This window comes from Zootoca vivipara, chromosome 2 (assembly GCF_965207765.1).
Source record: "Zootoca vivipara chromosome 2, rZooViv2.hap1.1, whole genome shotgun sequence".
Taxonomy (NCBI): domain Eukaryota; kingdom Metazoa; phylum Chordata; class Lepidosauria; order Squamata; family Lacertidae; genus Zootoca; species Zootoca vivipara.
Window position 1 is genome coordinate 8,163,515 of NC_142584.1, and position 12,602 is coordinate 8,176,116.

The 12,602-nt window shown below is 45.2% G+C and overlaps 1 protein-coding gene across 3 annotated transcripts in view; it reads left to right on the forward strand.

The window, feature by feature from the left end:
• Nucleotides 1-12,602, forward strand: part of AVIL (advillin) — a 38,598-nt gene that overhangs the window by 23,490 nt on the left and 2,506 nt on the right. For all 3 annotated transcript variants that reach the window (XM_060272099.2, XM_088661249.1, XM_060272101.2), the window contains exons 13-19: nt 408-566; nt 1,871-2,050; nt 3,831-3,976; nt 7,295-7,439; nt 9,673-9,861; nt 10,736-10,804; nt 12,185-12,316. In XM_060272099.2, coding sequence (XP_060128082.2) covers nt 408-566; nt 1,871-2,050; nt 3,831-3,976; nt 7,295-7,439; nt 9,673-9,861; nt 10,736-10,804; nt 12,185-12,316 — 1,020 coding nt within the window. The remainder of the gene's footprint in view (nt 1-407; nt 567-1,870; nt 2,051-3,830; nt 3,977-7,294; nt 7,440-9,672; nt 9,862-10,735; nt 10,805-12,184; nt 12,317-12,602) is intronic.

The window sequence follows — 12,602 nt, forward strand, 5'->3', positions numbered from 1 at the left end:
CAGAGTGGCTGGCAAAACCCAGCAAGATGGGAGGGTTATAAATTTAAAATTTAAAAATTATTAAAAATTCTCTCAGTTAGGCCATGCCTTGCAACTCCTATGAGAGATTTCCACATTTACCCTCTCCATTTTACCTACTCTCTTTCTTTCAAGGAGAGAAGAAGCACTCCAACACTCTATTCAACTTAGCAGTGTTCACAGTGGATTCTAAAACACAGTCATCTTGCTTCCCATAAAATGAAGTCTCTCCTTCACTAGATCCCTCCCATGTGACCAACCTTAACTCATCACATGAGAACCACTAGAGAACGCTATAGAATTCAGTTGCCAACCAATCAAATTTAAACACATAGCAATGCATACAAGCACTTACAATTTCAGTGAATTCAAATTACTGTACTCAACAGGGACGCCATGCCACGGTGGACGAGCTTGCGGCTTCAGCCTACCACGCAGTGGAGCTGGACCAGCAGTTCGACGGGGAGCCTGTGCAGGTGCGGCTGAGCATGGGCAAAGAACCGCGCCACTTCTTGGCCATCTTCAAAGGCAAGCTCGTCTTCTTTGAGGTATGGAGGAGGATTAAGTAGCACCATGGAAAATCACAAACTGAATTGCCCAGGCGTCAGGCCTGTTACAGCTAAGAGTATTGCTGTAGCTTCGAAGCAAGGATCCCAGGGCCCTCCAGGTATTGTTGGGACTCCATATCCCATAATCCTGAGCCCAGTGGTTGGGGGTGATGGGACCTGTAGGGCCACAGGTTCCCCATCCCTGCTCAAGGCCATTGTGAGTCACAGCCAGATTCTCCCTGAAGACAAACTTTTTGCCCTTCTGGTATGTATTCTGAGGGGCAAGAGTCAGGAGCAAAGGAGGAGACCAGAACCCAGATTCCCTGACATCTCAGTGGAACACTCTGTCCTTGGATCTTATTCTTGTCGCTTTCAGCAGCCAAGATGGGAAGGGCATGGGGTGACATCACAGTTCATTCCTTGTTGGAGCTTCCCTTCTTTGAATGAATATGGAAGCTTGTCTCCATCATCCCTGCTGTAAAAAAAAGGGAAGGGGGTGGCGGGGAGTCCTAGATACTCCAGGAATCACATCAACCATGCAACATCAGGCACCAGGTTTGACTTGACGTGTTTTCCCCTTTCTCCCACCTTTCCTTTTAAAAGCGGGGGGGGGGGGGGAGAGAAAAAGAACATAGCCCTTATCGTGCAAGCAATATCTTCTGAAAGTTGAAAAAACTCAATGAAGGGTATCTTTTTATATGCTACAGTAGCAGCTAGAGTTCTTATTGCTACAAAATGAAAGAGTGGTGACATCCCCATTATTGATGAATGGATTCAAAAACTGACAGAATATGCAGAGTTAGATAGCCTATCAGAAAAAAATAAAGAGCAAACCAAAACAGGCATTTGTTTCAAAATGGGAGGTCTTCAAAGTTTATTTGCAAAATAATTATAACAGTTTAAACTCTGGTGCAGCATTTGAATAAGTTCAGTAGTAGCCCAAAGCAAGATCTAAAATAATTTAAGAATTAGTTAATCTATGATAAAAGTGCATACTGGCATCGAGTAGCATATAATTGAAACAAGGAATAGTGGGAGGTCTGGTCTATAGGCCAAAGACCATTTTTTGTTTTATATTTTGGTAATTAATATTGTGTTTATCTCTATATTCATTTGTTCTTTTGTTCTTTGATGTATCTAATAATAATAATAATAATAATAATAATAATAATAATAATAATAATAATAATAATAAACAAAACTTAGGTGAGCTGTGCCATTGTACCCAGCATCACTCCAGTTGCGTTGTTAGGTTAGCAGCGATGTTGGTTTGTTGTTCTGCCGTTCCATCACTTCCTCTTTAGGGCGGGACATCCAGGAAAGGCGGAAGCGAAGCGGAACCCCCAGTGCGGCTCTTCCAGATCCGTGGAACGGACAGCTCCAACACGAAGGCAGTAGAAGTGCCGTCTCTGGCGGCCTCTCTCAATTCCAACGATGTCTTCCTGCTGAAGACCCAGACGGACCATTACTTGTGGTATGGCAAGGTGAGGCTAGGAAAGATGGCTCGGGGCAGGGATGAGGGCAGCCAAGCAGGAGGGTGGGGGGGGGATTCAGAACCCCGCCATCCATTGCATTTCAAATAGGCCGCCACAGGGGCATCCCGCCAGAAAGATTTTTACATGGACGGGTGGGTGTTGGAATTAGGAAAAGAAATATTGGTGAGACCAAATGTCTGGTATAGAATTTGGGCTTCTTGCAGTGACGAGGGAACCTTCAACTTTCATTAGAAACAGCAGAGTAGTCCCAAATCTCTGTCTTTTGTGGTGGTGAAAGATAACTTGGAAATGTGTGACTTATTTATTTACCTATTTATTTATTTATACCCTGCCCATCTGGGTTTCCCCAGCCAATCTGGGTGACTCCCAACAGAATATTAAAAACACAATTAAACATCAATCATTAAACATTTCTCTAAACAGGATTGCCTTCAGATGTCTTCTAAAAGTCTAAAAGTCAGATAGTTGTTTATTTCCTTGACATCTGATGGGAGGGTGTTCCACAGGGCAGGTGCCACCACCAAGAAGGCCCTCTGCCTGGTTCCCTGTAACCTCACTTCTCATAGGGAGGGAACTGCGAGAAGTCCCTCGGCACTGGACCCAGCTGAATGATGGGGGTGGATATGTTCCTTCAGCTATACTGGGCCGAGGCCATTTAGGGCTGTAAAAGTCAGCACCAACAGTTTGAATTGTGCTTGGAAATGTACTAACGTAGGAATAAATTTTGAAAGCATTTCAGCCATGGTATGTTGTACAGATTCTGGCACATAGTGATTAGCAGCTTAAAATTAAATAGAGAAAGGATGTCACAAGCCCCTTGACTTGTGCACATGGCCAGCCTGGTGCAGGACTGAACACAGAACTAGGATTATCATGAAGCAGAGCGCAGCAGTTGCCTAGGGCAGCAAATTCCAGAGGAAGAGCACCATACCTATATCTCAGAGGTGATAGAGCGCATGTTTTGCATGCACAAGGTCCCAGATTCAATCTGCTGCAGCTCCAGTTAGGTTTACAAAAGACTCCTGTCTAAAACCCCTGGAGAGCTACTGTCATCCAGTTCAGGGTAGCCAATACAAAGCCAGATGGACCAGGGGGCTGACTCTGTATAAGGCAGCTTCTTCTATTCCTAGAACATTTCCTTGCAGCGGCTGCATTTGCATTTATGAGGACAAGCCATGGCAACTCTTGGGCTACAATAGAAACGTCTCATTTGGAAGCTTTTGCTTCCACTTTAGATTAAATGCTGCTTTGTGTGATGTCACAACCCAGGCAAACCAGGGTTAATCTTAACTATGGTTTGACGAAACCAGTCATGTCAGAAGAGGGGGAAGCTTTTGCTTCCACTTTAGATTAAATGCTGCTTTGTGTGATGTCACAACCCAGGCAAACCAGGGTTAATCCTAACTATGGTTTGACGAAACCAGTCACATCAGAAGAGTGGGACGCGCGTGACCCCGAGGCTTGCTACAGCTTGTTCTTACAATGCTAAACCAGGGTTTAGTATTACGTGCAAACACAGCCTGTGCTGCCCTTTTTATGGGAGAGGGGCAAGATTGTTGACTTCTAGCTGCAAGTGCAGAAGTACCTAAGGCTTGTACTGCCCAGATTGCTCGGGGGGGGGGGGAATGTTTGGTGCCTTGTCAAGGCATGACTGCCGGTGTCCCCTTACACCAGAATCTTTCAAGATTGTTTGGTAGCCCATCTGGATGTGTGTCAGCAAGCTGCCGTTCCACTTTCACCGTTTTACCTATGTGGGTTTTCATACCAGGGTTCCAGTGGCGATGAACGGGAAATGGCCAAGGAGCTGGCCACCACCCTTTGCAACGGGATTCAGGAGATGGTAACGGAAGGGCAGGAGCCCCCCGAGTTTTGGGAGCTGCTTGGAGGCAAAGCCCCCTATGCAAGTGAGAAAAGGTACTTGCACCCTGTCCCTAAACTCTTGTACTTGCTACTAGGCAGGGGGCTTAAATATTGCAAGCAGGTGTTTGGATATCACTTACCAGATTTTCCCCAGGAAGGGTGAATCTGGATTAAATGGGGCAGGGGGGGGGGGGATATGGGTTGGTATTCTGATACTAATGATATCATATGGATGCTGTGAGAAACTTGCATGCGTTGATCCCATAATAAACAGATTATGGGATCAATTAACAGATTAGACAACTGGGCCGAAGCAAACAAGATGAATTTCAACAGGGAGAAATGTAAAGTACTACACTTGGGGGGACAGAAAAAAATGAAAGGCACAAATACAGGATGGGAGACACCTGGCTTGAGAGCAGTACATGTGAAAAGGATCTAGGAGTCTTGGTAGACCACAAACTTGACATGAGTCAACAGTGTGATGCAGCAGCTTAAAAAGCCAATGCAATTCCAAGCTGCATCAATAGGAGTATAGCATCTAAATCAAGGGCAGCATTTCTCAACCGCTGTTCCGCGGCACACTAGTGTGCCGCGAGACGCTGGCTGGTGTGCCGCGACGTGCGGTGACGAGAAGGGCGATTTGCATTGTCACGTGCCTGGCGGCCGCCAATATTCAACACTGACCCGCCGGAAAGCAATATTTGGCAAGTGTTTCTTACAGTCATAATTTTAATATAGGGCGGCACAGAGTTAATTTTTTTAACTTTTTAAATGGTGGTGTGCCTCGTGATTTTTTTCACGGAACAAGTGTGCCGTGGCCCAAAAAAGGTTGAGAAACACTGATCAAGGGAAGTAATAGTACCACTGTATTCTGCTCTGGTCAGACCTCACCTGGAGTACTGTGTCCGGTTCTGGGCACCACAGTTCAAGAAGGATACTGACGAGCTGGAACGTGTCCAGAGGAGGGCAACCCAAATGGTCAAAGGCCTGGAAATGATGCCTTATGAGGAACGGCTTAGGGAGCTGGGTATGTTTGGCCTGGAGAAAAGATTAAGGGGTGATATGATAGCCATGTTCAAATGACACCCACCTGAAAGCACCTTCTGTTCCCAACATTAGCACCCCAGAATTGTAGAGTTAGAAGGGACCCCCAAAGGGTCATCTAGCAAAATTCCCTGCAATGCAGGAATCACAGATGAAGAATTATCTAGAGAGGTAGACTTAGCGCCTACTTCCAAGAGCTTTTCAACAAGCCAAGCCTTAAAAAATATATATTATGCTTTGATAAGGCTTTTTTTTTTTTTGAAAAAAAGCTAACTAAAAAAACACTGTTGGGTTGTAATTATTTTTACTGCTGCTAGTTTTTTTTATTACAATGCTAAAATACTTTTGCATCATAAAGTTTGTGCATTGATTGTTAATGGCAGGCGTAATTCACCTTGGCAATATGCTATGTTGAAGGGCAGCAGAGAAGCAAGTAAAATTAAAATAATAAAGAAAGGGATTAATAACAGGGCCAGCTGCTCTTGGTCCACATCTGTTGTTGTTGTTTAGTCGTTTAGTCGTGTCCGACTCTTTGTGACCCCATGGACCATAGCACGCCAGGCACTCCTGTCTTGCACTGCCTCCCTCAGTTTGGTCAAACTCATGTTCGTAGCTTCGAGAACACTGTCCAACCATCTCGTCCTCTGTCGTCCCCTTCTCCTAGTGCCCTCAATCTTTCCCAACATCAGGGTCTTTTCCAAGGATTCTTCTCTTCTCATGAGGTGGCCAAAGTATTGGAGCCTCAGCTTCACGATCTGTCCTTCCAGGGAGCACTCAGGGCTGATTTCCTGAAGAATGGATAGGTTTGATCTTCTTGCAGTCCATGGGACTCTCAAGAGTCTCCTCCAGCACCATAATTCAAAAGCATCGGGTTCCGGTTTCCGCCGGCAGGAATGGCGGACCTGTTTTCCATCTCTCTGACCTTCGTAAGGAATTTGGCGGTTGCTAGGGGAGTAAATGGCAACCCCCTACCCTCTCCGGGGGTTACGGAGAGGGGCCGCTGGCCCGCGATGCCCCCAGACCCACTCCGACTGTTTATGGAGTGGGGGGAGCTTGGGCTGAAAAGCACTTACGAGGGCCAGGACTCCCGGACGCTAATCTGCATGGCGGGGATTTCCATGGTTAAAGAAGATAATTAGGCTTAAATCTATGGACATACTTCAGAAGGAGGGGAAGAAGCGCTGTTTACTGCTGAGAAATTTATGCTGCTGAGGGAGAGGAGTCAAAGGCTGTACTACATCTGGAAGAAGGATTGATGGGGACGGAGCGATAAGGGAAGTGAGTTTTTATTTTTATTTTCATATATGTTGCCTCGTACCTTCCCGGACGCGATGTCCTGGCTTGTTTGGAGTGAAAGAGAAGCAAAAGACTGTGTGAGTTGAACTTTATAACTGTTGTTACTGAGCATATTTTTTAAAAGATGTGGAGTTGCCGATGAGAAAAGCCCCCCCCCTAGTCGGACGGAAGGAGTTCTGGACGCGTTCGGAGGATTTATGATCTGTGACGCACTTTAAATTGGAGCAGCGACCTGAAGCTAAGTTCAGCTATAGGGCAAGGAGATCCATTAATTTACCAAGAGTTTATGGTTTGATGTTTGGGTCTCCTGCCTGGAAAAGCTGTAAATTCTATAAAGATCGTAAATCTTCATAGCTATGAGAGAAATCGAAAGTGATTTGAGCTTTTCAAGATGGCGCTGCTTCGAGCTGCTTCGACGCAACAGGGAGCTCCACTAAGAAGATTTATGGGGAGGCTGGACTGATTAACTCACACAGGAGAAAGAACATCTGTGAAACTTTGTTTGATATTTATCTCAGCAGCTGGGAAACAACCGGTTGAGTGGAAAACATCTATGTGACTGTAAGGGGAAGATCTGGATTATTATGAACTTGGAGGACGATTTGAACTTTAGAAAAAAGACGGCAGTGGACGGTTGCGAGGAATTCCCAATTTCTTGAAGCATGGGAACCCAAATAAAAAATTCTTTAGATGATTTGGCATAACATTCGGTTGGATTGATATATATATGTGTATAATTTGAAATATTGAATGTGATATAATTGGTTTTAATTGGAAAATTAATAAAAATATTTTAAAAAAATAATAATAATTCAAAAGCATCAATTCTTCGGCGATCAGCCTTCTTTATGGTCCAGCTCTCACTTCCATACATCACTACTGGGAAAACCATAGCTTTAACTATACGGACCTTTGTCGGCAAGGTGATGTCTCTGCTTTTTGCAGAGACATCTGCACATCTGCACATCCTTAAAAGCACATTGGAAGTGAGACCTAAAAAGGGCTTTTTCAAAGTCTCTTTTCTTACAGGCTGCAAGAGGAGGTCCCTGATTACCCTCCACGGCTCTTTGAATGCTCCAACAAGACTGGATACTTTGTAGCCATCGAGATCACAGACTTTACCCAAGATGACCTCAGTGAAAGTGATGTGATGATGCTGGATACCTGGGACCAGGTGAGGCTGGGGCAGGGAAGTCTGAAGTACCGTACTGTCCTGAATTTCTAAGCCTCTCATTCTATGGGGGCTGTGCCCCATGATATTCTTGTAAAGAAGCTGGTAAAATGCGGGCTAGACAATGCTACCATTCAGTGGATTTGTAACTGGCTGACTGACCGAACCCAAAGGGTGCTCATCAATGGCTCCTCTTCATCCTGGAGAGTAGTGACTAGTGGGGTGCCACAGGGTTCTGTCTTGGGCCCAGTCTTATTCAACATCTTTATCAATGACTTGGATGATGGACTTGAGGGCATCCTGAGCAAGTTTGCAGATGACACCAAATTGGGAGGGGTGGCTAATACCCCAGAGGACAGAATCACACTTCAGAATGAACTTAACAGATTAGACATCTGGGCTAAAGCAAACAAGATGAATTTTAACAAGGTGAAATGTAAAGTACTACACTTGGGCAAAAAATATATCAAAGGCACAAATACAGGGTGGGAGACACCTGGATTGAGAGCAGTACATGTGAAAAGGATCTAGGAGTCCTGGTAGACCACAAACTTGACATGAGTCAACAGTGTGATGCAGCAGCTAAAAAAGCCAATGCAATTCTGGGCTGCATCAATAGGAGTATAGCGTCTAGATCAAGGGAAGTAATAGTAACACTGTATTCTGCTCTGATCAGACCTCACCTGGAGTACTGTGTCCAGTTCTGGGCACTAAAGTTCAAGAAGGATACAGACAAGCTGGAACGTGTCCAGAGGAGGGCAACCAAAATGGTCAAAGGCTTGGAAACAATGCCTTATGAGGAACGGCTTAGGGAGCTGGGTATGTTTAGCCTGGAGAAGAGAAGGTTAAGGGGTGATATGATAGCCATGTTCAAATATATAAAAGGATGTCATATAGAAGAGGGTGAAAGGTTGTTTTCTGCTGCTCCAGAGAAGCGGACACGGAGCAATGGATTCAAACTACAAGAAAGAAGATTCCACCTAAACATTAGGAAGAACCTCCTGACAGTAAGAGCTGTTCGACAGTGGAATTTGCTGGCAAGAAGTGTGGTGGAGTCTCCTCCTTTGGAGGTCTTTAAGCGGAGGCTTGACGGCCATATGTCAAGAATGCTTTGATGGTGTTTCCCGCTTGGCAGGGGGTTGGACTGGATGGCCCTTGTGGTCTCTTCCAACTCTATGATTCTATGATTTAAAGTCTCTGGCTACTTCCTGTAATTCTTTCACTCTATTTTGAGTGTTAAGGAGTACAAGGCAGCCTCTTGGAGGTCTGATTACTCTGCAGAGCAGGGAGGGGGGGCGCATTGGAGGCTAGCAGTGCCTTAAAAATATTGTAGTTTGGAAAGGCTTAGCAGAAGGCAAAGGCAGTAAGTTTGGTTCTAAGGCAGAATAAATGAGCTCCAAAATACATCCCCCCCCACACACGAGAGTGTACTAAGTTTCTAGGACTAGCAAAAGAACTATAGAAATGCAAAAATTGCTTCATGAAGGATGTCTGCTAATGGTTATAAGCCACAATAGCCAGGACTGGTTCTTTCCCCCTAATGCCACTGATAATATGGAGATAGACAATAGGATGCAGCTCCTGACACAATTGCTTTGCTCCCCTTCAGCATCTAACTGCCCTATTGTTAGGAGTTCTGAGTTTGAAGGAGCCTTTCGACTGCCATAGTCTGTGAATAATGCCATTATATGGTTTAGTCACTTAACTTAGCTGCCTATCAGGATGGAATCAGGAGTTTCTCTGCTTGTCCTGGTTTAGCTTCCTTACTGGTGTTGTCCCCCAAGCCTTCTGTGGCACCTGGGAATATCCTTACAGTCAAAACCAAACTAACGTTTCCCTAGTTTTCTCCCAGGGCAGCTGTACATTATGAGCAAGGGGTGACCTTAGACTAAATCTAGACCTCTGAATGGGAGCAGAGCTCAGTCTCTGCGTGCTCCTTTTATCTACTATGATCAGGAAAGATACCGTGTCGTCCTGCACAGTCGCATCAACTTTTGCCTGTAATCACTACAGTCTGGTTTCAGAAAAGCTTTCTAGTTCTGACCCCTAGTTCTGAGCTAGGGGTGGCTGTCATTGGACTCTAATTCCCATCAGTCCCAGCCAGCAGGGCAATGGTCCATTGTCAAGAGTTGTAGCCCAACAACATCTGGAGAACGCAGGTTCCCCCACTCTAATGCTCCCTGTTGCTCGAACGAGCAACTTCTGAATCATCCATCGTTCTCTTCTCTTTCCCCAGATTTTCCTATGGATTGGCAAAGAAGCCAACGAAACAGAGAGGAAGGAGGCATTGACGATGGCTCAGGAATACCTGCAGACCCACCCCAGTGGGAAGGAGACCGACACCCCCATCCTCATAATCAAGCAAGGTTTTGAGCCGCCCAACTTCACAGGCTGGTTCCTGGCTTGGGACCCATATCGGTGGAGTGTAAGTGGAAACCATGCCTGAACCAAATTGCTTTTGTCTTCTAGAGATCTGGGGGCGATTTATACTGTATCATGAGTGAAATTCAACAAATGAGTTTGGTCAGCGGAGGCCTGTGCGACAACTTCCACTTACACAATAGGGCTTCTCCCCCCCCCCAAATGCACCCCCTGAAATGGGCTCTGAGGCAGTCAGGAGAACCCCCAGCACAGTGTCTGGAAACTGAAAGGTTTGCGGTGACAGAATGATTTGACAGTGTGATGTTGAATTTCATCCCATGTGCCAAATTGACAGAGAGTGTCACATCCCCTTTTTGAAATAAATAGAGTAAGTTGGGTCATTTGCTGAAACAAATACTGACAAATATTTGAAATCTGCAGGTATGTCCAGTTTTGTCAATTAAGTTTTTGAATGTGGAATTTTTCATATAAATTTTGATTGTGATATTTTACTGTAACATTCAAAATCTAAGTGCTTTGCAAGCACCCTTTGGGGATTGTTTTGTTGTTTTGATTTTGGCAGGCATTCAATTTGTACACTGTTGATTATCCACGGTGAACCACTGGATACTGGGTGTCAGCTAAACCTAATTCATAACACCCTGAGCGCCTTTGAGAATATCCAGGCTATAGATGTAGAAGATCAATGCATTGACTGCAGTCTTAACCATGCCTACTCTAAGTTCTATTGAATTCGTGATAAGAATATGCAAGCAGGTCATCTTAGTTCTCCACGTTTTTCCAAAAATTGGTTGCAACTCAATTCAAAACAGGTCTTGGGGAGAAATGCTTGGGAATAAAACCCTGTTTCTAGCACAGTAAGGTGCTATGGTGCCATAACCTTATTATAGGTAAGTGGTTTTTTTGAACCCTTGCAGGAAGGAAAGACATATGAACAGCTGAAGAAGGAACTGGGAGATGCCACCAACATTGTCAGAATCACGGCTGTAAGTTGACGCTTCAGTTTCCCCAGTGAGAAACGGGGTCAATGGCTAAGCAGGGGGAGAAATCTGCGTGCGTAAGAAGCTAGAAAACTACCAGATCATGTTGTTTGTCCAATCTAACCCTGTGTTATCTATTTCATGGGTAGGAAATCATGAAAAAAAAGCGGGTGGGGGAACAGATATGACTTTTACCTCTCTACAGCACACAACATCCCAGCTGTGAAAAAGTCAGAGTCTTCTGTTTGGGACATGCACCTTCTATTTAGGCAAAGAGGGGACATTATGACTGTTCAAATAAACTTTCCAGCCCGGCAAATGTGCTCAAGGAGGGTGTGGAGCAGGGCTGAGAGGGGTGGTGGCCTGGGACCACATTTTCCCTCTGGGCCTGAGGTTCCCCACCCTAGATCTAGGCTGGATAGAAGTTCTAGGTTGCAGCCAGCTTTGCTTAGAGTAGACCCACTGAACTTAATGTGCCTAAGTTAGCCATGTTGGTTAATTTCAATGGAACTACTCTGGGTAAGACTAGGACTGGCTACAACTAGTGTCTCAGGAAGGGAGTATTTCACATTGTCTGTTGGTTAGGAAACAAAAATTAATATCTGGGACTTTCTGCATGCAAGGCGTGAGTTCTCTGTTGGACACAGTCAAAACTGAGCTAAAATTCTGCCTTCTACTGCACCTCCAGCAACATCATGGCCGAGGAAAGGAAAACCCCGATGCCTTTATTCCTCTGCAATCCCATAATAAACCAGTACTTTTGGTACACTGGTGGCTTTCTAAAGTAGTGTGCCGTGACCAGAGGATGAGAAATTTGTTAAATAATTGAAGGCTTCCCCCAAGCCCAATATTCCCACCCACAGAGGACCCTGCCCACTGTGTGTCTGCAAGGTTCACTACTCCTGCCATTCATTCTCCCCCCCCAAACCAGAGAGAAACAGCCGAGTTACTCATCCTCTCCTGTGCAGTGAATTGCACAAAAGCACAGGAGGTGGATTTCTCTGGGGTCCTAGTCTTAAAAGTGCTTCCAGTTTTGCTTCCTCATAAACATAGAAATTATTTATTAATTAAATGTCTCTATTATATTTATTAAATTTCTGTATATAAGAAGCCTGTACAGTCATACCTTGGATCCCGAACACCTTGCGAGTTGAACATTTTGGCTCCCAAACCTGGAAGCGAGCGTTCCAGTAGTTTGTGAACATTCTTTGGAACCCAGACGTCCAAAGCTGCTTCCGATTGGCTGCAGGAGCTCCCTGCGGCCAATCGGAAGCCACACCTTGGTTTCTGAACGTTTTGGAAGTCGAACGGACTTCCAAGGCACCACTGTATAGGGTCTGCTTCTACAGATGGCGTTTTTAAAAACCTGCTCCTTTTTCTGCTCAGGATCTGAATGGTGCGTCGCTCACTCCAAGGCCTGGGACCTTGGAAAGCAGCAACTGCCCTACCTACCCTCTAGAGGTCCTGCTGTCCAGCCAGGATGAGCTACCAGAAGATGTGGATCCTGCTAAGAAGGAGGTGAGTTGTTTATTTGTTTCCCTGCACTTATATCCCGGCTTTCTTCCGTCATGGAACTCAAGTTGGCATTCCTGTGGGTTGCTAGGCTTTCACCCATCTAGACCAGGGGTCCCCAAACTAAGGCCGGGGGGCCGAATCGCCTTCTAAATCCGGCCCGCGGACGGTCCGGGAATCAGCATGGTTTTACATGAGTAGAATGTGTCTTTTTATTTAAAATGCATCTCTGGGTTATTTGTGTGGCCTGCCTGGTGTTTTTACATGAGTAGAATGTGTCCTTTTATTTAAA